The sequence below is a fragment of the Cryptomeria japonica genome, chromosome 4 (assembly GCF_030272615.1).
Source record: "Cryptomeria japonica chromosome 4, Sugi_1.0, whole genome shotgun sequence".
Taxonomy (NCBI): Eukaryota; Viridiplantae; Streptophyta; class Pinopsida; order Cupressales; family Cupressaceae; genus Cryptomeria; species Cryptomeria japonica.
Window position 1 is genome coordinate 310,770,434 of NC_081408.1, and position 26,675 is coordinate 310,797,108.

The 26,675-nt window shown below is 33.2% G+C and overlaps 1 protein-coding gene across 2 annotated transcripts; it reads right to left on the reverse strand.

Annotated features, from left to right (window-relative positions):
* Positions 1-20,320: 20,320 nt before the first annotated feature.
* LOC131043391 (copalyl diphosphate synthase 1) lies at positions 20,321-25,997 on the reverse strand. Of its 2 annotated transcripts, none has more exons than XM_057976586.2 (14): positions 25,836-25,997; positions 25,249-25,343; positions 24,705-25,035; positions 23,922-24,102; positions 23,544-23,761; positions 23,337-23,457; positions 23,137-23,246; positions 22,706-22,911; positions 22,506-22,618; positions 22,302-22,400; positions 21,973-22,194; positions 21,476-21,614; positions 21,088-21,333; positions 20,321-20,862 (listed from the first exon to the last, which is right to left on the reverse strand). In XM_057976586.2, the coding sequence occupies exons 1-14, from the start codon at positions 25,963-25,965 to the stop codon at positions 20,575-20,577; spliced, it is 2,499 nt and encodes an 832-aa protein (XP_057832569.2). In that variant the 5' UTR covers positions 25,966-25,997; the 3' UTR covers positions 20,321-20,574. The 2 variants fall into 2 exon arrangements, with proteins under 2 accessions (XP_057832569.2, XP_057832573.2); XM_057976590.2 differs by having other exon boundaries at positions 25,249-25,299; positions 25,836-25,991.
* Between the last annotated feature and the right edge of the window lie 678 nt (positions 25,998-26,675).

A 26,675-nucleotide genomic window follows, 5' to 3' on the forward strand; every position in this document is an offset into this window, starting at 1 on the left:
ATTTAATAGAATTATAAATTATCTTCTAGGTCTTCAAACAAAGGGAAAATTTGCATGCCCAGTTTGTGGTCCAAAGGTGAAATCTCGTCATTCAAAAAGTTTAGGAAAGCAAGTGTTTGATGAGTATAGGCACTTCGTCCACAAAAATAATAAGTATCGAAATACTGAAAAACATCTTTTCAATGGGAAAGAAGACACTACATCAAAGCCACGAAGAATGACACCTCACCTATGGAAGTTGGAATATAATAGAATTAATTGTCAAGGTAATGTCATTCCATCTAATGGTTTATGTTTAGAATTTGTATTTTTCTATCATGTTTTGTTTACTGATGATGTAATTAATGATCGTGAAGGTTGTCAAGCCATGGATGACCATCTTCCAAAGGGACTAAAAAGTTATCCTAGACAATTTAGTAGGTTTTCCTACTATAAGAAGCTACAAATTGTGCATTTGTTTGATACTATGCATATTGGAAATAATAGAGTCATTATGGAAAATATTGGATGGAAGGCATGACAAAGAAAAAATTGTCAAACTTTGCAGTGACATTCAGGAATCCAATCATGCAATGTAAAATGTCATTTGATCAAATAGAAATGGAGACCAAATTAATATAAGTGCCCTTCCTTGGTTATTAACGGAGCAGCAAAGAAATGGTATAAAAGAAGTCATACGAAAAATTTGATTTCCCATAGGATTTCCTGTGAACATAAACAATCTCATATCAAAGAAAAGTGAATTTGGGTCAAGGATGAAAACACATGATTGGCATACCTTCATTAAGGCAATTCATGTTCTTCTGTATTTACTATATATTTGTATACTACGCATGTACTTTTCATTATATTATGTTAGAAAATAATGAAAAGATCATTTTATAATTGTTGCAATATATTCTACCTCTATCTCTCCCAAAAAGTCATATATGATCTTAGAAAATACATGAGGTAAGTAGTGATGTTTGTTCAATTTCTTGTATAGATACTATATTTGCGATTTGTTTTACTTCTTATGTAATACATTGTATATTATTTTGTAAAGTCTCATTTATATATTTTTGCATCTTGAATATCTTGTAGGTGGTTGTCATCTAAAGAAATCTATAAAGAAGATATTAAATATTGGAAGAGAAAAATTCCTCATCTAATGTGTGAAATGAAAAAGTGTCTACCTTCAACTTTTTCCAATACACAAGAACACTACCTCATACACCAAGTTGAGAAGATTGAATTGTGTCGACCTGTACACACTAGGTCAATGTGGATGGTTGAGAGGTACTTGAAATTTTTGAAGGCTTTTTATCGACAAAGAGCACATCCTAAGGGTTCTATGGTGGAGGGATATATGGTATACCAAACTATTGTGTACATTACTGAATATCTTCTTAAGTTTGCAACAAAGATCCACGTAGATCACATTTGGGATCCCAACCCCATTAACAAATTCAAAGGGGAGTACTTGATGGGGAAAGGTATATTGAGGAAAGTGAGAGGTAACTATAAGGTGTTATTGTAGTTAACTAATTCTTAATCTTTAAAATAAATCGGTTGTAAGTCATCTATTTATTTTTTGTACAGTTGGTCGAGAGTGTGATGCACTACATTTGTATATTGCAAACAATCTTGAGTGGATGACGGTATGGATTGAATGATGTCAACATTCTGGTCGCACATTAACATGGGAAGGTGTGTCTTCATTGGTTAAAGAAGCTCATCGTAATGGAGATTTCAATGTTACGCAAAGGGAAATTGATTTAGCATATGGTTTAAGAGATAAATAGGTATGTATAAATTTATTAATCACCCATATATTTGTCAACTCAAGATGTAATAATTTTTACATGTTTGGCATATTGCAAGTCAAACACCACAACATTATGTGCTTCAATGGTCATAAATTTTGCATCAAAAAGTTGGATGAAGCGAAGAAAACTTGTGATTCTAGGATAACTATAGTCTTTGAGGTGACCAATATTTCATCTAGAAAAAACATACATCCTCAAGAGTCTCAAAATCGACACTATGGAATTTTGGATGATATAATTGAGTGTGACTTTAATTCCTTCAAATTAGTTATGTTCATCGTCAAATGGTACAAGCTACGACTGAATAAAAATGATCCTGATAGACCTATTATTAAACATGATAATGGATTTATAATGGTTAATACAAGGTCATTTGAGCCAGTTGGGGATGAGCCCTATGTTCTTCCAAGCCAATGTGAGAAGGTGTTTTACTCAGAGGTTCCACATAAATCAGGTTGGTAAATTTTTATTAGACATGATCTAAGAGGAAGGCCAATAAAGTATAATGTGATGGAAGAAGAAGATACCAAAGAAGAAGAAGATGATGTAGATGATGATCATGATCGATAGTTAGTCAATGATGTTCCTGACAAAAATGTTCACGAAGAAGAAGAAGTTGATGATGTTGATGATGTTGTTGTTGATGATGATAATGATGATGATGATGATGATGATGATGATGATGATGATGATGATGATGATGATGGTCATGGTCATGGTGATGGTCATGGTGATGATGGTGATGATGGTGATGATGATGATGATGATGATGATCATCATGATCATGATCATGATCATGATCATGATGATGATCATCATCATCATCATCATCATCATGATCATGATCATGATGGTCATGATGATGAGTTGGATGAAGAAGAATATCAATGACATTAATGAAATGTATGAGGTATGTGATTAGTATATTATCTATTTAATATTGATTTCTTGATAGAAATTTATTTGACTTATATGGTTACATAATAAATTCTTTATGTGGACTATTTATTAGCTATGTGATGGATGATGATTTATGATATATTTGATGGATTATCTTTTTATGATGATACATATGTGATGCTTATGATGCTCAATTACATATATGATCATACATATGTGATTCTTATGATGCTTATGATACATATGTATTTATTGTTCATCAAATTACAAATGTAATTCTTATGATGCTCAATTGTTGGTGTTGATTTCATGTATATATTTTGTGTGATGTTGCCACCCTTGGTAGAAACAGGTAATTGACTACAAACATCATCAACCCTTTACTTAAGGATCCTGCACAGTCTACATAAAGTAAAGGTAAAGAATAAAAAAATATACAATGATTATGATGACTGCATATTATTCATGTTGTGTACTATGTAATTTTTAGTATAAGTATCATGTAATTTTTAGCTAACAGAAGATAATTGAATTACATATGCAGAAACCTAAACCCCTTTGATGAAGATCTTGCACAGTCTCATGGATCAACAGGTATAAGTCAATACACCCTATAGAAACAATTTATTTTAAAAAAATTACTAGGAAAACAAGCTTCCTTAGTTTTTCAAACTTCAACATTAGCAGCAAATCTAATATAGTTATCAACACTTGAGGCCCCAGTTGGACTTATTCAAATTTTAATCTCAACATCAACTTTAGGGTCGACTTTTTCATCAACATTATCCTTATTTGTAAAATATCTCTCTCATTACCAACTAACTCTCTCATTTGATGGAGTGTAGGTATCACCAAATAGGTATTTGTCAAATGTGTCTTGCTTGAGTGAGGGAAATGTTGAAATAGAAGACGAAAGTGAGACATGTAGTAGATCTAAAATAGGGAGATCAACTAGAGGTCAAAAGATTAGAAGAAAATTCAATAAACGCATGGAATTTTTCCTTGCTCAAGGGGGTCATGTTCTTATGATGATGAGACCAAAGGCATCATCGAGGTTCCCTTGAGGTACAAACATCTACAGAAACAATTGGTACCCAAGGAACTTCCTCCAATAAACACTAATTTTTGTGTTAATGAGAGGATATATCGCATAACACCTTTGTCATTACATGGTTTGGGCCTGTTTTCCATGGACAACATAGAGGTCTTTTACAAAAAATTTATTGAATCAATGGAGTTTGTTGGACCTTGTTACAATTAGAAAAATTGGATGCAGATTGTTTGATATTAAAAAAGTATGCGTAGGTATGCACTGTCAGTAATTTATATATAATAGAAAGATAATGATCAAAGTAAATGAGTAGCTGTATACATTGATGGAAGGCCAAAAGTAACATGGAATATTGCAGGATTTATAAATAGTACACGAGATGGGTCAACTAATAAGCAACCCAATTGAATATTTGATGCGCATGAGGGAAATTGTGTATTCGATTACAATTTGAATTATACAGATACAAACAAAGTTACTATCATGGGGATGGTACATACTATATACCATTTAAACCAACCTCCAATTAATGACTCCAATATACCATTTTATTATTAAGTTTTTTTGCTAAGTCTATTGGTTTCATTTCGTTAATATTTTTATATTTTTTCTTTGTCACAGGGCAACATGGATCCGTCACATAGCATAGATAGGGATGTAGGTCCTAACACTTCGACTGAGTAGGTAAACCTCATTGTAACTGTACAAATTAGATAGAAGCAAACTATTACATTATTATGTTCTTTTCTTGAGTGTTTTGGAGTAATTTTGATAGTGTTAATAATATTCTTGTCATAGATGGATGTTCGAGGAAAGGGAAAGGGGCATGCAATACCTCAACACCTCTATAGGGATGTGGACTCAACATTATTATATGATGATGACATCGCATTTACCCCAAACCCTATAGAAATGATCAAAAAGTCTATTAGAAAAATTAATAGAGAAATTCTTGCTTTGGCATCTATGAGCCCTAAGACTGATGAAATAAAAGAGAGGGTGCAACAATTGATGTGAATATCATATAACTTGCAAGTAAGAAGTAATGAAAGCTTTAATTATAATAAAAGTTCAATAATGGTTTATATTTTATTCTCTTTTATGTCATTAACTAAAATATGTACGTGTTGTTTTTACAAGATTTTATGCATCCTCATCAACCTGGTGGCCATGATCAGGGTATTGCAGGTAGTTCAGGTGATGACCATGTTCTATACATTAAAACTACTCCTTCTTTGGACTTGTGAACTTGCTTTTCTAATGCTAGAGTTATTGATCATATATTTATCATTTAATTGATGCAGAGGGATCTAGTTGATGCTCTTCATGAATGATCATTCATACCTTAGGAAAACAAACCCCCTTACACATCCCTTCACTAGTTCTCAACAAACCCCCAACACATCCTTTTTCTAGATCCTTGACTTGGATCAACCTCTCATTTCATCACTTATAATTTTTGAGAGCTTCATATTGTGATTTGTTCTTCACTATCAGCTCACCTCTCACTATATGATACTCTCTCCTTTTAAAGCTTGTCACATTTTACTTGAGCTCAACTTCCAACAAGACAAGTTACGTGCTCAAGCAACTCCATGTTAGCCTTAACATTGTGAAAATACCAAGCATTTCAACCATCATACCTTAACATATACCTACCCCTATCTTCCAAGAGTGTTATTTCATTGTCCTTATCTCATTAATGTCTGCTCCAACTGCCCAAGAACTCATAATCTACACTTACTCCTAGAATCCTTACAAATTCCAAAACTGCAAAATAAGGAACGCAAACTACCATTCATTGTGACTATCATGATCAAACAAGTAGATTGAAACTTTCTTGGCTTATCAATGTCCATCATACTGGGGAAGGTTATTTAGAGTTGTTCCAACCTTATTTAATCAACATAGTCTTATTTCAACCCATTGGACATCACTCAACAAAACAATATGGTTTGTTGTCCCAAAACAGGGAAAACTTTGTCTCAGTTTGCTAGGGCACTAGTTTTCTTGACATTTGTACAACCATTCAACATAGGAAAAATTCAACATTTAAGATACTTGAGTTGACAATAGGAATCCAAAATTTCAGAATTTTTCAATGACTACATCAATGGATATTAACAAACCCTTGTGACTGACCCAGAACTGAGGGTTTTGGATAGTTTAGAGAAAAAAAAATCAAACTCTCCTCATTCTTAACGGCTATTTCTCTAGCTTGGCACAAAACAAAGTTAATTCATTACACTTCACCCTCCAATCCTTGATTAGACATTTTTAATCTATTTGCTTGATGAGAAGAAACTTGAAACAGTGCATGAAATGTGACTGTCATGGAAATTTGCAATTAACAAGTTCAAAAACACAAAATTTTATTGATTTTATCAAGCCATAATACATTAAAGTGTTCTTCAAGGAGTCTCCTTCCTTCTTCCTTTACACTCCCCTCTTGTCACAAATTTACCTACCTTTTTCCTCCTTCATAGTCTTCTATCATTAAGATTAGCATCGAACACTTAATAAAGGTTCATCTTTCTTTACAATTCTTAATAAAGGTTCATCCTTGTTTACAATTCTTAGAGTTTTCATATATTTAATGCTTTATATATTTAATTTATTATTCTTCACATGTTGTCAATATTCCTGTGCAAACGCCGCCTTATCTGAGATTAGCCCCACCTGTATTGCCAACTACAATATCGACAACACGTAGCATGTAGACATTGTCTACTACATGTCATGTTGACCCACCCATTGTTTGTAGATCCCTCTTTTTCTCTCTCTTTCATTATGTGTTTATTTCCCTTAAAGCGTTCTTTCTTGGGGTTATTTCATAGTGGATTCATTTTCTACAATAGGAGATGCACATGAGGATATGCCAGAGGCGACTGCTACTGATAACATACCATCATTTCCTGGATCTTCCCGTATTGCTAGTACAGGAACATTGCAGGCCACATTGGTGGTGAGCGACGAAGAATTTATTCCCTTAAAGATACAGAAGGTTCGAGGTACTTTAAAATTATTATTATATATAGTCTAATTGTAATTTTCATACTGTTCACTTGTTTTGGACTAATGATCCCATGATTTTTTTGTAGGAAATGATATTTTTAATAAAAATCTTAATGACATTGCATTGCAGATGTTTGGGCCCAGCATATGTAAAAGGTGGAACATCATATGTGACTTAACCCTAATCCACTATTTTGATTTCATATCATTGCTAGAATAGTTTTCCTTTGATCCTTTTCTTGAACTATACCAAGGGTAGCTTTAGTTTTTTTCTTAATCTAACAGGTTTGTTTTTGCTTTAAAGGTGGAATGACCAAGAAAAAAAGTTAAAAGATGAACTAACAAACCATATGGTTGGGTTGTTTGGAAATGACACATTCGACAAAACCAAGGTCCTTGAAAAAGATGGCACATATCTAGAGTATGGGAGGGACCAATACAAGACACATTTAGAAAAGAACGTAAAGTACAAGTGTCCTTCCATGATTCTAGAGAGGGAGTGGAAGGACCTATTTTTGGATGTGAAGGAGATAATTGAAGGAAAAAATGAAATACACAACCAGACGCCAAAAAAAGGTATGTGATATTATTAAGAATAAAATTATGTACTAATTACTCTTTATATTTATATAATCTAACATATTTAAAACTTTTCATAGAGTGTGTGACACGTCGAAGGCAACCAAGGCAAGACAAGAAAAGCACGGGCAACACAAACTTAGCTCTAGTGGTTATATGAAACTTGCCACACGAATTGTAAGAATCAGTAAATGAAATATCGCATCAAAATATTCATAAATTGCAAAAAAAAAAATTATTAAACAATACAAGCAAAAATGCAGGGCTCTAAATTTAATAGAGTGCCCACAGAAGATGACAAGACAATTTCCTACCAGCAAGGCTATACAGTGGTGGTTGAACGACTACGAGAATTGAGTGGGTAAACAAGAGATTCTGATGCATCTCTCACAAAGGTAGATAAGCTAAATAAAAAAGATTTCAAATTGAATACTTTACCAATAATCTATTTGATTTTAAGTTCCAACATAAAGTGACTATATTCTTTTTAAATAAGCAATCAATGATAAAAATGTGCATGACATTGGAATGTAGCCTGTTAATCATGGAACACAACCTAGACATGAAGGTCCGGATGTGCATTCCAATAGTGGAGTTATTCATTTGTTATTCAATTTTCTTATGTAGTTATTAATACAATTAAAAATATTAATTAAATTGTAATTAGTGTAGTAATTAATGTAACCTTTTTTGTTAATATTTTAGAGCATGTAGTCAGTAGTGACCAAGTGGAGCATGATCCGAGTATACCACATCAGGAATGTGATGTTCCCCAATCAGATAAAGAGGACCACTATTATTCTTTTAAACAAATTTAATTGCGATTGGTGTATTGCTTAATGTAACCTTTCATATTTCAACTCTAGAGGATCTAGAGGGTGCTCAACATGTTGAGTTGAGTTTAGACAAAATGATGTGGAAGATGATGTCATCCCATCAGGTAAAGAGCGCCATGGTTATGTTCTTTAAATTAATCAAATACTTGTAACAATAATAACAAATATTTTGAATTTAACCCATTTCTTTGTTATTGCAGACGACCCCCCTTTGGTTCAGTGTCCTTGTCCTCTGTATAGGACTAGGCATACATCAAGATCATGAGCAGAGGGTAGAACAACTAAAGATGGGTGAAATGATGAAGAAAACGATGCTACACTTAGTTTTTACATAGCTTTAAAAAAAAAAAATTTAAATGATTGTAATCTACCTTATTTGATAATGACTGATTTTTATGTGTTAATGAATGTAATTATGTGCTAATGACTATTCATGAATGATATGTGTTAATGAATATTGATGAATTTTGTGTGTTAATGAATGTTAATGAATGTTAATGAAAGTTATGTGTTAATGAACATTATGTGATAATGAATGAATTCTATATTTTAATAATAGATGAAAGAATGAACGAATGTTAGATGTTAATGGAGAATTTAGAGTGATGTTAGGGGGGAGGGGCCAAATGAGCTTCCACCTTCACGTGGTTGGCACTATTAATTAGATAATATTAAACTATTCTTGAAACAAAGCGAAGCTCAATAAGATGACACACTTTTCAATATTTCATTATGTTGCATAGTTAATCTTATTGAATAATGTATATTGAATCTTAATTGTAGGGTCCAACAGAGCCAACACGAACAACAACACCACAAGTTGTTGGCTATAATGATATCCCATATTGTCTTGTATTTACACTAACACTATGAGTTGCTTCTAGTGCTGATATGCATGGCACGACTATAAAAGTTGTGAATATGCCTCATCCTTGTAATTTTTTTTATTAGTTGACATTTTCTTTAGCATATTTTAATTTTCCTTATCATTTTAAGTCTAAACACTTTTATATGGAATTTATTGTTCTAGTTTTTTACTATCTGTCAGACATTATTAATACAAGGACTTGCATTGCATCGATTTTTTCAATTAGGTATTATAAAGGGTAGGTCGTATTTGTAAATGTCTCTTTGAGTTCATCCAAATTTAATAACTGTTACCTCACATCTTGTTATTGTTGAAATAGGGATTATGGCCAACGTTCCCTCTTTTGCACTCCAAATTGTAGCGGTCAATGCACATGACCAAATTTCCTTTGACATCTAGAGGATAGTATTAACTTTTAATTAATTAGAGGTTTATGAGGCATATTTGGCCAGTATTTATTTTTGTGGGATATGATGGTTGTGTTTTAAGTCATCTTAAGATGATCTCAATGAGTAATCATTTCACTAATGATATTTTTTCATTTTTCTTCATGAATGTTGGAAGTTTTTACATGTTAAGAGACCCATTGAGCACATAGGCACCTTTCAACATTTGTTAATAGGGGGAGGAACAAATCTTTCTAATGCTAAAGAGGATATAGTGAAATGCACAATGACCCATTTGTAGGTCTCAACCTCCAAGAGACATAATTAAGATGCTTGAGTCATCTATGTGCATGTTAGACAACCTCAATCTTTTAGAAGCCTGAATTAACATATAATTAGATGAGTGCACATCAGAAAGTTGCTACCTCCTAGAGGTAGGAATAAAATGCATCAAAGTAGCCTTGTAAATTCATTACTTTGTTAATATAATGCTTGATCTCCCTAACAAAAAATTGTTATGCATAGTGATTATGATAGCCAATAGTTCTCATAGATGATCATCTAGGTCAACTTTTGATCTAAAAGAAACTTATCACAAAAGGGGTCATGAACTATCCTCATTCACAATTAAACCTCACTATAGTTGAGATATCAAAGCTTTCAATCATAGGAAAGATATAGAAACAGTAATGTAGATGTCAACTTGAAGAGAATGAGTACTGGCAGTAGAAGTCATATAAAGTTAGAGACCAAGAGTTGTCAGTCAAACCAAAAGCCCTAGATCGATAGATGACACAACTTGAGCGATCAAATAACTCTCCACGAGTGTAGATAGTTATAAATTCACAGTGATGAAGGTTTTCAGTGGTGAGATAATCAAAAAAATATGAGAAAACACTTAGATAAGAGATCATTTTAAAAAGATGACAAGGATGCCATCATATTCATTGTATGTGACAATAAGGACATTCACTATTGCAAAGACAATTGTGAGTAAGAATTTTTGTATCAAATCAATATAAATACTATTCTATGCTTATTGTAGAAGCCATACACCTGAACCAATATTCATAGTGATAAAGGAGCCTTTCAACATTAGCAACATATAGGATATAGATTATCAAAGTTTCAAACAGTGGTAGGCATGCATTCAAGGTAGCTCAAATATACAAGATTTGATAGAGCACAAGCCATGATAGAAACCTAGAGACAAATCCCTGTATCGAGCATAGTTAAGAAGGATAGTGCCCTAACAAGCTATAATGATTTTCTTGAATTGATCAAAATATTGTTGCATTATTAGCCATAGGCTACATTTTGTGTGTGGTTTTGACCTAAAACCTATCTCATGTTGTAAAACATTTAACGGGTTGAGGTGAAATTGACGGATTTCAGTAGTCATTATATGATTTTTTGTATTATTTAAAAAAAAATTTAAATAATTGTCAGAATTCTGACATCCTCTATATTTGCACCAACGACTATATCTTCGGGCATATAGCATCCTCGTCATTACATAGTTCCTGGTTGGTGTTAGACGACATCAAAATTTTGATGGAAATCAATGAAAATATCTGACAAGGATGTTGTATGCCTAACGACATTCTCTCGGTAGATGAGTGATCGAGGTAACACATGCTGATAAAATCCATTAGCAGGACCGACACTAGTAGCAAAGGGAACATTTGGTCTTGTCGATAGCCTTCGGTAAGACATACATCGATGGAGACCTGAAACCTCTATCGCTCTATGTCTTACTGATAGCCTCATCGGCTATTGGCAAGACCAAATGTTCCCTTCGCTACTACTATAAGTCCTATCGATGGATTTCATTGGCATGTACTACCCTGATGGCACCCGAGACATCAGGTTTCTATCGGTGTATGTCTTACCGATAGCCATTGAGATCCGATGTCTCAGGTGTCGTTGGGGTAGTACATGTCGATGAAATCCATCGGTGGTACTTACACTAGCAGCGAAGGGAACATTTGGTCTTGTCGATAGCCAATGAGGCTATTGGTAATACATTCACCAATAGAGACCTGATGGTTTCCTTCAGAATTCCAACATTGGCGAGCACCGTCAGAGTATCTGACAAAAAGTTTTTAAAGGCTGCGTTTGTCAGTAGTTCGAGAAAAAATAGTCAGAATTCTGACAAGCAACCGTCGGAATTGAGCCCCAAATGTACTAGTGATGAAATATTTCCTACCTTCAATTGATAGACATAAGACTAACCAAAACAAAATCCAATAGCCATATTGATCTATGTCATTGTTTTGTTTTATTTGATGATTGATAAGAATGTTTGGTTTCAAAGAGTGAGTACCCCATATAAGACCGATCTGTCTGGTTTCGAGTGTACCTATCCCAGTATAAGACATATTGATGTTGATATATTTTGAGTGATGAATTGATTAACAAGACATGTGATTAGTTTGGTTGTAGACTTCAATAGTTTTCCTATTTTTGATTTGATGGGTGGGCCATCCACTCATGCTTTGATTTTCAATTTTGTTCTTTTGATTTTTTTATTTTTTGCGACATTTTTTATTTTTAGATATTTTTTAATTAGAAGAAAGATGTATTTGATTGCCCCAATGTATAGAAAAACAAGGAATGGATGAATAGATGATTGAACCATTGAGGTGGAAATGGATAGGAGAAAGATGAAAGTAGCTTATGAGGAGACACGTCAAGAGCTTCTCAAAATCATGTTTTTGTCCTTAGTTTTCATCAAGATCAAGGGTGGAAAAGGGGATATGGATTGGGGATAGGATATGGATAGGAGAAACTAGATCATATATAGTGATAGATGATGGAAGAAATGAATAGTTAGGATAGATGGTATAGATTAGCATGAAGAAAGACTGGAGATAGCACTGGATGAATTTAGATAGGGTAATGGATACTAGAGATAGGATAATGGGAGATGTGGTATGAAGAATAGAGTGGATGAAACTTTGACCCCAAGTATAGAGGTCTCCATTTGTAAAGAGGTGATATGTAAGCTTGTCATGGTATTTAGCACCACCTGAATAAGTGTTCCTGAACTTTTCAAGATAGAGACCCAACCCACACTTAAAACCTCCAAAAAATTCAACCAAAAGCGAAGAAGAATTCCAAACTGGATCAAGGTACTTAGTCTTTGATTACCCATGTGTGTGCAATTGGGTTCATTCTGGCTCATATGGTCATTGTAATTCTTAGAATCTAATGTGGCTAGCTACATGAGTTACCCTGACTTCCAAAGCATCCTAGATAGAGACTTGCTGCCAGCAAGCGGCCATAGCTCCAACGAGGTTATCATTGTAATATCACAAATATAGCTCCATTTTCAATGAGACGTCCATATCCCCAATGGAGTTACTCGCATATTCCCATGGCCAAGCATTTTGATATTTCATTTTTTTTTTTAATTTGGATATTTCTTTCCTGATCATGCTTTCGATCTTTTGATATTGTATTTTTCTTTTCTTATTTTGATTGCATTGGCTTGTAAGTAATGAAACTTACACAGGTCTGATAATTACAGTGGTACTGAAGCAAGATTTTAGATTTTTCACTAGCCATGTCTTCAACTAAGAGATCACAATGATCTAGAGAAATTGATTAGGTGTATGAGATATAGTAATAAAAAAATATCAGTACCAAGATATGATAAGTGGTTCTTTTCTGGATTGAGTGTGTATTCCAACCAAAAGATAATGTTAAAGAGGAACAACCTCGGATTTTTAAGTGTATCATGAATAGATATCTAGGAAATGGACTAAGCATGAGATTCGATCATGGGCAAGCATGTGACAAAATGACACAAATTCCTATTTCACAGATGATGAATTTATGCAAAAGATTGAATGAAAGGGATTAAATGATGGAAAAGAGGTGTTGGATAATAGATAGAATGTTTGAAGATTTGTGTGAGGATAGATGGAAATGTATTCAAAATGAGTGTTGGTACACAACTCGAGAAGTGATGAAGAGATGGAGGAAAATTGAATTTTGGGAAATAAGAACCCAGAATAGATAAAGGAAATCATGGAATAATAGTTTTGAAAATATGTTTAGATAGATGTTTGAAAGAAGTTCAAAGATGTGTGCCTTTGTTGATCTCTTTTATGGATCATTTGAGGTGATGGAATGGTGGATGAAGGGAAGTAAGGACCCAAGATGGATGGAAGGGATGGAGAGTTTGACTTTGGAATGAAAGGACCTAAAATGGATTTGGAGGATGAAGAGTTTGACTTTGAAACGAAAGGACCTAAAATGGATTTGGAGGATGAAGCGTTTGACTTTGGAATGAAAGGATCTAAAATGGGTTTGGAGGATGAAAGGATTCCTTGATATTGATCTTGACTTGGAGTAGGATCATTTAAGTTTGTGCTTTTCTCTTGATTTTGAATTAGATTAGTGAAGGAGATGGAAGGGATATCATGCTCTTTCTTAGGAGGTGGATGTTGAATGGGACTCTGCTCTTGAGATAAAAGGGGATCATCGTCGGTGGAATACCAAAATATTAGGGGATCATTGTAAGATTCTTGATAGGTAGTATCTTGATAAAAAATGGGATTAGATTGGAGATCCATGATATCTTGATCTTGATTTAGGCTAGGACTAATTTCCTTTGAATAAGCTTTTTGTTTTTCAAGCGACAAGGGATGGTCACATGAGTGGTCAAAGTTTTAGTTTGGATAGGTTGATGTTGTTGACTTGATGGATACTTCATTTCGAATACCCAAACTCACTATGTCTAATAGAGGGTTTGTTCAACAGGCCCCTATAGTAAAGTACATCAAATTATATGGATAAAGTCTCTCGATATGAACACTTGATTTGACTAACTTGAATACCTAGCTAGGTATTATTGTCGTTGAGATAGTTGGATGATAAACTCTTGATCACCTGATTTGATACTCCCCTAATCTTGTTGGATGAAAATCTTTCCTAAAGATAATTTGAAAAGTTGATAACCACCTCAAAAGATGCTTTGTAGGATTTGAAAACTTCTCCACTTATGATTTCTCCTTGTTTGAACTGATTTTTTATTTATTTATTTATTATTTGTTGATTGATACTTAGCAACATGTTTAATCATTTGTGACAAGAATACATAGCACACATGAAGACAATGGTCATCCTAATGCTAAATATTTAGTGTATGCTATTTTGAGGATGTGTTCAAATCCCTGATGTTTTCATTGGTTTGGATACAAATAAAACACACCAAGTAGACTCTTTATTCAAGGGTCATTGACAATATCATAGCCCACTAGTCTCGATACTCCGTCAGCTCAAACAACCTTGTCACCCCCTAGAGGGTGCCCATTTTTTTGCCTTTTTTCAAAAATTAACCCAAAGAGAATTGCTCCTCAATTGAGTATTTATCTTGGGAGATATATGGTGAGTAACCTTGAGGGTGGATTCTTCCCCACCCTTGCACTATGATATTGCCAATGTATGGCAATTGACTTGGCTCAAAGCTTCTACTTCTATGGTTCCTAGTAAAGATTCCATTCGGAATGAAAAATGATAAACTTAATTAAGAGGCTTTCCAACCTTTAGAACAAAGGCTTTTCGCATCACAAGGATACTAGGGGAAGGCTATCAAATACACACTTCCATTGGAGGGGATTTTTGTCAGCCTCCACATTTGATTATAGTGGGTTGGTAAACTTGGCGATAAAGTCGCTACCCATTTGGGTCGTACCCTTCTCTTTAGCCCCCTAAAGGATTTAACTGCTTGAAAGTAAAGAAAGCATAAAAGAGTGGGTTTAGCTTTTTTGTCACCCAATTAAGGGGAGAGCATATACCTACCACTTTCAAGACAGGAGTATAAGTGTTCGTTTTAACCTTCCATAGCAATGTGATCTATCCTCTATTTGGAGATGTTGCTCCAATAAGCATGGTGTTTATTTTAGGCCCCCATAGCAAATTATTTTCTAAACTAGGAATTGGAAATCTTGGTCAACAAAATGAAAATCATTGCAAAAAGTAACTTGCTTTGTAAGAATGAACAAGTTGATTGTTATTTTTAACTTGCAAAAAATTAGATTGATTGTTCTTTTTACCTTTGCAAGAAAATGAAAGATTGTTGTTCTTTTAAGAACCCAAAATTTGAGGTGTGAATCCAAACTTTGCAAGAAAGTAAATGTTTGATTTGTTGTTCTTTATGCCTTGCAAATGTAATTATTTTTAGAGCCCAAAAACAAGTGAGATACTTTTGAGAACACCAAATTGAAAAATGAAGTTCTTTTTACCCAAAAGGAAATATGAGTTCTTTTTAACCAACTTTGAAAAAGCTAGAAAAGAAATCACTAAATCCTAACGTAACTCCTCCAAATTTGTAAGAACCTATTAGAAACATGCAATGAAAAAGAAGCTAGTGAAAATACAAAACCTAGGTGGGCTTCCACAAGCATAATTTCAAATCTTGGTACAAATTTTTCACTCCTGATCCTGAAATGCCCTGAAATTTGACTACATTTGAAATTTGGAGGATCTTCCAAAAACTAGATTTTGCATTATAACTCCTAGAGGTCCGAAACCCCTCTCAAACATCTTGACAATATATATGGAATATAACTTAAAGTATAAGTTCTCTTTTCTCTTTCTTATACTTAAATGTTATATTTTATATATATTGTCCTTCCACAAACCTTATTTAAAGATTTGATTACCAATTTTGCACTCTATTTCAAATGTGCCAGAACAGAGAACATATGCGCTAACACAATTGTCAAATGCTCTAAACTATCTGTCAAATGTGCTAAAATATCTGTCAAATGCACTAAAAGATTTGTCAAATGCGCTCAAATATTTGTCAAATGCGCTAAAATATTTGTCAAATGTGCTAACAGATTAGTCAAATGGGCTAAAATATCTATCAAATGTGCTAACCTGCGTTACAAAAGTGCTAACCTATTAGATGAATGCGCTACCAAATTTCACACAGGCGTGAAACTAGATTACAAATGCATTAAATTTACTTTTATGAGAATTAGACAGGATATTACAAGGATATGAGTGAGGCTTGAGCCCCATAGTGGGCGCCAAAAATGTTGAGGTTAAAGTTGAATTCCAAAGAAATGTCCCGAAACTTGTTAGTCCATCATAAAATATAAAAAGGAAACTTAACTTCAACCAATGATGTAACATGAAGTAAATGAAATAAACAATATTATATATCATCCATGATTTACATCTCATTGTGTCCTGACTCCACTATTCCTGGTTGCAAATGATTTTCTCTCAAACAAGCACTGGTAGCTTCCAAGATGGCATATGAAGAATGGACTGATAGTTAACTGATACTATGATATGCATATGCAAATGATTTAAGCTAACATGATATTAAGCTATGATAAGAATTCTAAAATTGCTAATTGCTTCAAACTCAAACTCACGGATGCAAGATGAAAACTCTTAGAATGACTATATAACCTATATAAATCTTGTGCAGGCTTCAAAATCGTACTATGCAAAAAAAATTCAAATTTTATTTAATTTTTTTTTTGCATATTTTTTTAAAATGTTTTTGGAAATTAAATTTGTATGCAACATTCACTGTCCATATCTATGCATGCATATGCATGTATAGGTAGTACCTACGCCGATTTCAGGTGGCATACCTACCATAGTGCATGGAATCTTAGAGATTATAGGGGAATATTCTACCTTAACAATTTTTCGGTGGTCATTATTTTTTTTTGGCAATTTTTTTCAGGGAGGCAAATCTTTTCCAAGAAGGGAATATTTTGGCATATTCACTAACATCAACATGACATCAGCCATATGGTCAACTTCTGGTCCCCTTTCAATCTTTCCTTGCGCTAATTGACATATGCTTTATTTTTGTCATAATTTGGGCATACAAAGTCAAAATCATGCAAATGAGATATTAACAAAAGCTGATTCCATTATAAAAAGTAGACCTAGATGATGAATTATGCCAACAATAAAGTCAACTCCATACCACCACAATCATCGCCATACACCAATAATATTGAAAAAAAATTAATGCCAATCTTAAAAATTGATTCCAATCTAAAAAATAACCCCAGCATCAACATGACATCAGCCATATGATCAAATTTTCTTTCAATCTTTCCTTGCCCAAGGCATGTAAGCCTTAGCTCACCATTTAAGTGGTCACAGACAGGCTATTTTTTTAATAGGCAAAAGAACTTTTTGGGCCCCCATGTGCAATTAATATTCTAAATAATAACCTTCAAAATTGGGCGCACGTGCTCCTCTTATGTGCCCGTGAATGTACCAAAAACCACGATCAAACGCTCCAAAAAAATCTTGATGAATCCACCCGTACAATCCAATAAAACAATACTCAGGATATGCGAGCTCCACCAACGAACTTGCAATGCACAAAGTAAATAATTTTCAAAGACTAAAGTCCAATCCCTAGCCAATCTGATCCTTGAAGCTTGCCATGAACTGTAGGAAAAAGCAATATGCCACCCCAGCTTCAATACAAATGATGACATGTGATGGCCAAAAAATATATGCTGCACATGGATCAAGGGTTGAAAGCACTTCATCAATAAAGTGCTTGATCATCAATAATGATATGTTGCACATAGATCAAGAGTTGAAAGCACTTCACCGAACATAGAATGCACAAGCCTGGAGTTATAGTCGACAATTGATCTAGAAACTGCCATAGACTGAGTCTATGAAATCTGCATTCCAGCCAACGGAGCTTATGAGCCAATCTGACATGATATCGCCTCCAATGAAGAGGCTAGGCTGATCCACCATCCCTCTGCCATGCTCAATGAAGAAGTCAAAAGTGCCATTCAAAGACTCCTCAAGCCACAATTATATGATATCACCCAACCTCGAAAATACCAAATGTGAGCATCCAAGCAAATATTGTATCAGCCCTGTAAGGAATAAATTGCCTAACAACCGAACCACAGGCTATTGATCATGTCAATAAGAAATTCGTAGCTACGAATAAGAAAAACGGGAAAAAAGGGTTTAAATGCCGGTAACTGAAATCGTAAAATCAAAAGGAAGAAACCAAGATCTGTAATTAATTCGATGTAAGGAAATGCGTCAATTGCAAACCAAAACTTCCTTAAATTTAACCTCAAAACCTATTAATGAAAATTCTCAAGAATGGAAGGAGATGCTACAAGCAGGCTCGATACCATGTTGGATTATTGACTCCACCCAAACCACAAATAGCAAATTCGTCTTCACAGTAAGAGAATATGATAGTTTCATCAAATGATGAATGTATTTGAGATGCTTAACAATGTATATTAGCCTTGCTTATAAAGAAAGGCCAGAGGATATGAGAGCCCAAGATGACATCTAATGAGATGCAAGGTTAGGTGAGAGTAGGTAAACTAAATCACATGCCAACTATACAACACAAATATTTTAATGCAGCCTAAGAAATAATCTTTCATAGGCAGTAGTACTTTTCTAAGATGAAAGAGAGCAATATGTAACCAAATGACCAATAGTGAAGCATCAATGCCATATGAAGGGGAGACCTCATAATCTAACAAAAGCATCCAAGGCTTATTTCCAACCATTAGAACCACCTCTTCATGAAGAGGTGAGGAGATTAGAACTACCTCTTTATGAAGAGGCGAGGAGATGTCGAGATCCACCAAAATGTGAGTGGAGGTAGAAAGTCCCATATACAAAGTAGTAGATCACTAACCTTAAAAAATGACTCGTAGAATTCTTGGTGGCCTCAAAATAGAAGGGGAATATTTGATAGCTTCACCCACATCAGACACACAAAGAGTGGTTCAATAAGAGGGTTAAAGAAGTAGAATAAGGTTTGATCATGAGAGAGTTCTCTCTCCAAGCCCAAATTTGATCTAGGACCAAGTTATGATCCTCTAAAGATGAAAAATAATTAATGAAAGCCTTCAACACAAGGGAAGAGTTATATCTTACCAATCAAAAGGGGCTTCCAAACATATCACACCCACAAAAAATGGCAGTAGTTGAAAAAAAGGCATGAGCTTTAATGAACCACAAAAACACTATTATTATTATAATGACTACTAATTGATATGATAGATTTGTAGCTTAAACCATTAGAAATAAGTACAGATAGATATGGTTTATGAGAGGACTTATCAATGAAGCATCGCAATAAATCTATGTCACTACTAGAGGAAAATAGTTTGCAAGGGAAAGTTATCTATAGAATTTAAACAAAATTGAATTATGTGTTAATTAGGTTGCAAATATGACTTTGACTTAGACCTAATATATGTCTAATAGATATTATAACTCTTGGTTTTATATGTAGGATTTTAGAAATAACATTAAAATCTCTACTGGATATTTTTGATAATGAAACTAATTATTCAAAAAATTAAGATTGTAATTCTCAACAAGAAGGGCTTTGATTTGGATAAGTATTATGTTGTTGGATCAAAAGAAAGATTTCTAATGCATTTTGGATTCAAACCACTTTAAGAGGTGGTTCTATTCTTTTGTGGAATTTTGCCATAAGGTTTGTTCTTCTCTTGGGTGGGGTGTTGTGGTTTATTATTGTGTTTTGTCTCCCAGTGTTCCTTAATAATTTTTATTATCATTGATTGCTATTTTCACTTTTAGGATTTGCCCACTCTAATTCATAACTTTAACTAGAATCACTTACCATAATCCAAAATTAAAGAAATACAATTGAAATTGAAACCTCAAATAAATAAAATTAAAAAATTCATTACTTCTCACTCTACAATTAAAAGTATACAATTAATTATAACCTAATGTTTTGGATCGATACATTATTTTATATTTGAATGGATAGCTTAATTAAATGAATAAATAGCTAATTGAAATTCAACAAATAGAAACTTAAACGACACCAAACTATTTTTAACCAAAAATTGATGAGGCAAGACAATACATAATTACTTTCAATTAAAAATGATACATATTCTAATTATTTTTACATAGAAACAAATTCAAAATATTCTACCAATATTTTTTTGTTTTTAACTACTATAATAACTGTTATTCTTTGACCTCTTATTTTTATTGAATAAAAAGAAATATTTTAGATATTTCCTTAATCCATTGACAAGGATTCTCTTTATTAATAGCACCAGGTGGTACTATCTCAAACACTCTCTTTTAGAATTTATGATACAGGATCAAAAATAATTGCCCTTATATGTTTAAGCATTGCAGTGGGAGACGTGATTTCATCACTGTTGAGGTAGTATAGGTGGACAATTTTGGCTAGATTCCAATATAACTGCTTGCTCTCGCGAGGTAGAACGCTAGGCTGCAATAAGTTCCTCAGTAGTTTTTGTGTGCTTTCATTTACTGTTTGTCTCATCCACTCAGTAGCATTCTCAACAGATGTCCCTGGATATTCTTTCATGAACAGTGACACGGAGTTGATCTTTCCTTGCTTGGTCTCCCTCTGAAAAACATATGAATAATTTACTTTCTCATCTCAGCATTTCATAAAAATTGAAGTATTGCAAAGACATGATTTGGTTGAGATGTTTCAACTAAAAGTATATTATAAGTTTTAATCTGTTTAGATAGTTCATCTTAAATTACAATAATAAATTGTTTTTTAATTGAAAAATCATATACTTTGATATCAAAATTTAAAATATATTGTTTAAATCCAACCTATTACCTCGTAGGTCTGAATGTCATTCAAAAGACGCCCACAAATACTGACGAGATCCATTAGACTGTTGTACTCATGATGGTTGATGGTTAGCTCTGAAATCTCAGGCTCTACAAAATAGAGTGCTGTAAAAACAATTGGTTCCAGTCCGATAGTAATTTTTCCAGTTTCGATGTATTCCTCCAATGTTGGTATATATCCGTGTTTGACCCATTCAGCCTCCTCCATCATTGAGATTGCTAGCTTGTACCACTATAAGATTAAGCACAAAAAAGCATTAATGGGTTATTCTAACGATTTTGTTTTATAAAGCTTGTTGAAAGAAATTTTGTTCCCATCCTGCACAATATAAATGAACCATCAAGTAATTCATATTCGTGAAAAATATACACACCATTTCCCTTAAATGGGTGCTCACATCCCTGCCTTGAAAGACCCAGGCATCCTGAGCAATATCATTGACAGTGTTATAAATTGCAGAGAACAAAATTTTCACATTGTCCGAATGATTACAAATCACTGTTGGATCCCACCTGCGAGACATTTGAAACAAGTAATATAAAGATATTAGTTTTTCACAATTCATAATAGTTCTTGATATAGTTTCTAGATTAGTTTATGTGAATTTGTTTGCATCAACGGTTCGAATCACACTCTGTGATCCATCATCAGGATGAAGCTCATGAAATAGTAAAGTAAAAAGTTGGGGATCTATCATCCTGACGATGGATCACCGAGTGTGATCTGAAACGTTGATGCAAACAAACTCACACAATCTAATCCAGAAACTATATAAAGAACAAGTAATATAGGCAATTCCTCTCTACATATACAGAATTAGGGTTTTTAGGGTGGAATGTATGATAGCTATATAACTTATGATACAATTACCTCTTAACAGCATCAACAAAGTACTGAAGCTCTTCAATGGAGTCTGAACTGGCCACGTCATAAAAATCATCCATTAACACAGTAAGAGCTGCAATCTTAGTCCATACGATGCGTGCAGTAGACATTTCAGGGCTAAAAAGTGTTGAGGCAGCAGAAAAATAGGAGTCTACAACAGTGTTTCGAGCAAAGTGTAGGCTACCAAGTTTAGAGTCTACACTCCATCTGTTATGGTAGACAAAAACAGAAACCCTTATCAACCTCTCAGTGTAAATCTAACTCAGTGGAGGGAGTCGTGTTATTCCAATTGTTTCCAAAAGCTTTGTACTTACTTTTCTAACTCCTGCAAGTCCTCCTTTTGCACTGCTAGGCAAATATTGTAGTCATTTTTGGCTAAACTTAGAAAACAATCATTGCCTAAACAAGGGATTCTGCAATCGAATTTCAAGGATCAATTTTTAACACTATTGAAGTAGGTGATATATACTTTAAACCAAAATAAATGAAATGGACCATGTAGATCTATGAAAGGTTACCGGTAAGAGGTCTTTCCTATCCGAATATCATCAAAACCAAAGTTTTTGATGTATCTTAGATGTTCTATTCTCTCCAAACTAGCCTTCCAAGGGACAGCGAGCGCATACTTAACCTGCGAGGAATGGATTGCCTACAAAGCTTAATCAAAGACATAATTTCAAAGAATAATCATTTCCACCCTAAGGATTAAGTTTATTACCTCTTCACAGAGGACTGTATTTTGTTCATCCATTTTGATATTCTCAAGATAGTTTTGGGAGAGGGATTTTGCTTCTTCCAAAACTCTTTCACCTTGAAACATCAACTGAGATGCTTTGTACAAATTCAGCATTGCTATCACAGCTTGGCCACTATTTTCTAGAGATTGTAGGAAGACGCCATTTTTTAAATAATTGAGAAAGAGATCTACAGAATTGTTCGTTTCATTAGTAAGAAACAAAAATTTATTGAATTATGCATCACATGAAATGTCCCCAAATCTAGACTCTAGTAGTAAATTATTCTTTTGAGTTAGAAACTACCATAACCAAAATTGCATATCCATGATAACTGGTATTCATGCTTAACAGACAAAAATATGAGAGACAATCAATGGAAAAGTCAAAACATTGTTTGGTTTGTTCGAAAAACCTGGAGACACATCATATCCATTGGATCTTAGAACCCTGAAACTGATAGAACTGTTAATTATGTCTGATGTTGATGATATTCCCTGAATTATTTCATTCTCTTTCCAGCATCTGCCCATTGAAAATATTGATTTCAGAAAAAACGGAAACCAAGGATAGAAACTACATTATCCAATCATAAGCAAAGGATTTATCACTTACCTATAGACATTATCTAGAACTTGTTTTGTCTCACATTTGAAATGTCTTGCTATACCTAACCTCTCCAACATATCCACCATTGAAAGACCAGTAATCAACTTTATGGGATAAACACTAGGCACTGCACCAACAAAATAATGCATGTTCAATGTGTATGAACATGATAAAATGTTATCAAAGCATATACATAAACTTTTAAGGACCAACCTCCACTCTCCAAATTTCCTAGCATTGAATTCAAATACATAAGGCAATTAGATTTTTTAGTATGCATCAGAGCACAAGCAGTTGCAGAGGGAGAATGGAAGAGTGAGCCATCCGTGCTCTCATGTCTTAACACTTTATCCCAGTCAACAATGTTCCGAATACCCTCAATGATGAAAACCATAGATGGTTTATACTCATTGAGATGATCTATTCCTATACTGGAAAAATGAAAGCAAGAATCAAACTATAAGAATAAATAAAAATAAGTACGGGGATTCAAAAGTATTGAATAAATAAACTAATTGTAAAAATTACCTTTGAATAAATAACCGACTGCAAAAATTAGCTTTGAATAAATAACCTGACTGCAAAAATTACCTCTTAAGGATTTGTTCTCGCTTAGTGAGCATTAGTTCTATAGGAGGCGAATCATAAGGGAGGTCTAAGGACAAGTCTCTTGCATCTTCTAACATTGCAGCGAAGATCAGATCAAATCCAGTGGGATTATAGCAATCCTCATTGGTTATTTGTCCGATATTTTCTTTTATAAACTTCAAACCTGTTGAAGAATAAAAGATGACCCAAAATCTTACAGGAGAGATTCTATATATATGTACTTGTAGATCAATATGTAGACATATCACACTGAAGCATATAACATAAGACTCAAAATTTTATTGACAAAAATGTGATATAGTTAGAGGATATTCATGCTCATGAGAATATATTTAACATAATGTCGATTCTAATTGAATGAAAAGAGATGATTACGATTCTTTTAATATTAAAAATAATGAATATGTTTGTCTTGTGAATTATAATAATAAAGCATACTACATTTATTATCAATGTTAAAAATAAAAAAAAATGTTAAAAATAAAGCTTTCAAATGTGATGATAATGAAGGAAACATATATAAGAAAATATCTAATAAAGAGATGGAGAAGGAAGTGTGCACACATGTATGTGTATATATACATATATATGTGTATATAATATATATACATATATATGTATACGAGTATATTTATATATATGTACATATATTGACACACACAAATATATATATACTCATGTATATATATTTAAAAAATGAACATTTTAATATCCACAATAATTGAAAATGGTTTATAGCCAAATATTTTGAAAAAATATTTTTACCCATGTTCACATTTTTTATGCCAAGATTCCATCTTTTAAGTGCAATAATGCATGCCAAGGTGTGAGAAAGATGGTCTTTATTATAAGGAAAGTTTGATAATCCCCAAGATCCATTCGAGAGTTGATTGTCCATTATCCATGAAAGGCATTGTGGGAATTGTGGTAATTGAGAGTTTTCCAAAGAGGGGACCATTGCTACCCAAGCTGTATCATAAGGTGAAACATATGCATGTCCTTTCTCAATTTCTGAAAATAAAAGTTGTATCCTCTTAATATCAGCATCTACGCACTCAAAAGTAGAAGAAATTTGCTCTGTCTTTGTATGAACAACCTATCAAATAACCAGATGCACAATTAATAAATCTAATATAGACACATGAGAGATTTCAAAATTATCCTTTATAAATTTCTAGAAATAAAATAAATAGCAATTTTATTTATACTTCAAAATGTGAATTTAGTCACTACAAAATACCATTGCCGATGGTTAGTATAGTTGCACTTTCTTACCATTATGAAAGTTAAATCTGTTTTAAAAATTCACCTTTGAAAAATCTGTGTTAAGGGGTGTACTTGTACTTGTAGATTTGAAGACCTGACATGACGTTTTACCATGAAAGAACTCAGAGATAGCAGATCCTATCAATAAATGATAACAAAACATCAATACGAAACGGATTGAGAACTTAATGAGAACTTAAATGTATAATTTTTTCTACTAACAAAACTTGAAATTTATCTTAAAAAAATCAAAATGTGTATGATATGCTCCACACAAAATTTTGAACTTCCAATTATAAACTCTCCAGTAATCTCATCTTCCAAATCATTATGATCAATGCCTATTCATATGAGATAACTAAGAGCTAACAACATCTTGTTACAGGCAATTTGGAAATAAAAAGAAGTTAATTTGCATTCATATGTGTATGATCATTAATGCTATTAGATTTCTATGATCTATAGAAATATTCATTAGCTATTGTGTATGAGATTTTTAACATCATTGATCATAAAATTTAATTCCAAACATTGATAAATCTCATACACAATAAAATTCAAAAATAGCTAATGAATACTCATATGACCTATCATATGAAAAACTAGACATACAAATTAACAGCATTTCACCTGCATAACTGGTGGAAACATTGCATTTTGCATTTCTGAATCGCCATTGAGAAAATCTGGCAGATGGGTATGGAGATGGAAGCACAGTGGTTGCAGAATTTAGGATGACAGAAAAGTTAAGAGCTCCCATATTTGCTGATCTCGATGAGAATAATGCTATTTGATTATGTGAATTGATGTTTAAATGGAGTGGTTTGTGTAGGAAAAGACAAAGATGGAATATATGAGAAAATCCGAAAGATCCATAATTGTTTATATAATCTGTACAACTACTTTTGTTATAATAATAAAAATTAAAATAAATCTATTTAATATTTGTATTGTTTTACAACTTTTATCTATTTAATCTCTTAGAGTATAATTATAAAATTTATATAAATTCAAAGATAAATTTAATAATTGTAATGATTATATGGAAAGAAATTTGATATTCATTTTAATCTAATACAGATAAGAACTTGGGTTCACTAATACATTTGGAGCAGTTTTCGGATGAGCATTTCCCATGAGCTATGGGATTTCTTTTGTTTTGTCGGATTAATTTGGTTTTTTTTCAAAAATTACCTCGTCTTCGTCGGAATTCCGACACTAGTACATTTGGCCTCAAATTCCGACGAAGGTTTCCGACGGACAAGGCATATTGTGATAAAATTTGATTTTTTTTCTTTAAAGTGCCCGAGTTCGTCGGAATTCCGATGGACTCAGGCACTTTAAAAAAAAAAAAACATAATGTGGGATCATTTTTTAAAAAACCAAACATTTGTGGGGAGCGTCATCTGCAAAATTTTATTCAAAAGTAAATACAAATAAACATAAAGATTCCTAAAATCTCCTTCATTT

Excerpts from the sequence above, each read along its gene's own strand:
- LOC131043391 (XM_057976586.2), bottom strand. The coding sequence starts at position 25,965 with ATGGGAGCTCTTAACTTTTCTGTCATCCTAAATTCTGCAACCACTGTG. Across the intron at positions 22,619-22,705 it reads ATACAGTCCTCTGTGAAGAG|GTTAAGTATGCGCTCGCTGT; the intron begins GTAATAAACTTA and ends CATTCCTCGCAG. Across the intron at positions 21,615-21,972 it reads TTTGTTGATGCTGTTAAGAG|GTGGGATCCAACAGTGATTT; the intron begins GTAATTGTATCA and ends AATGTCTCGCAG.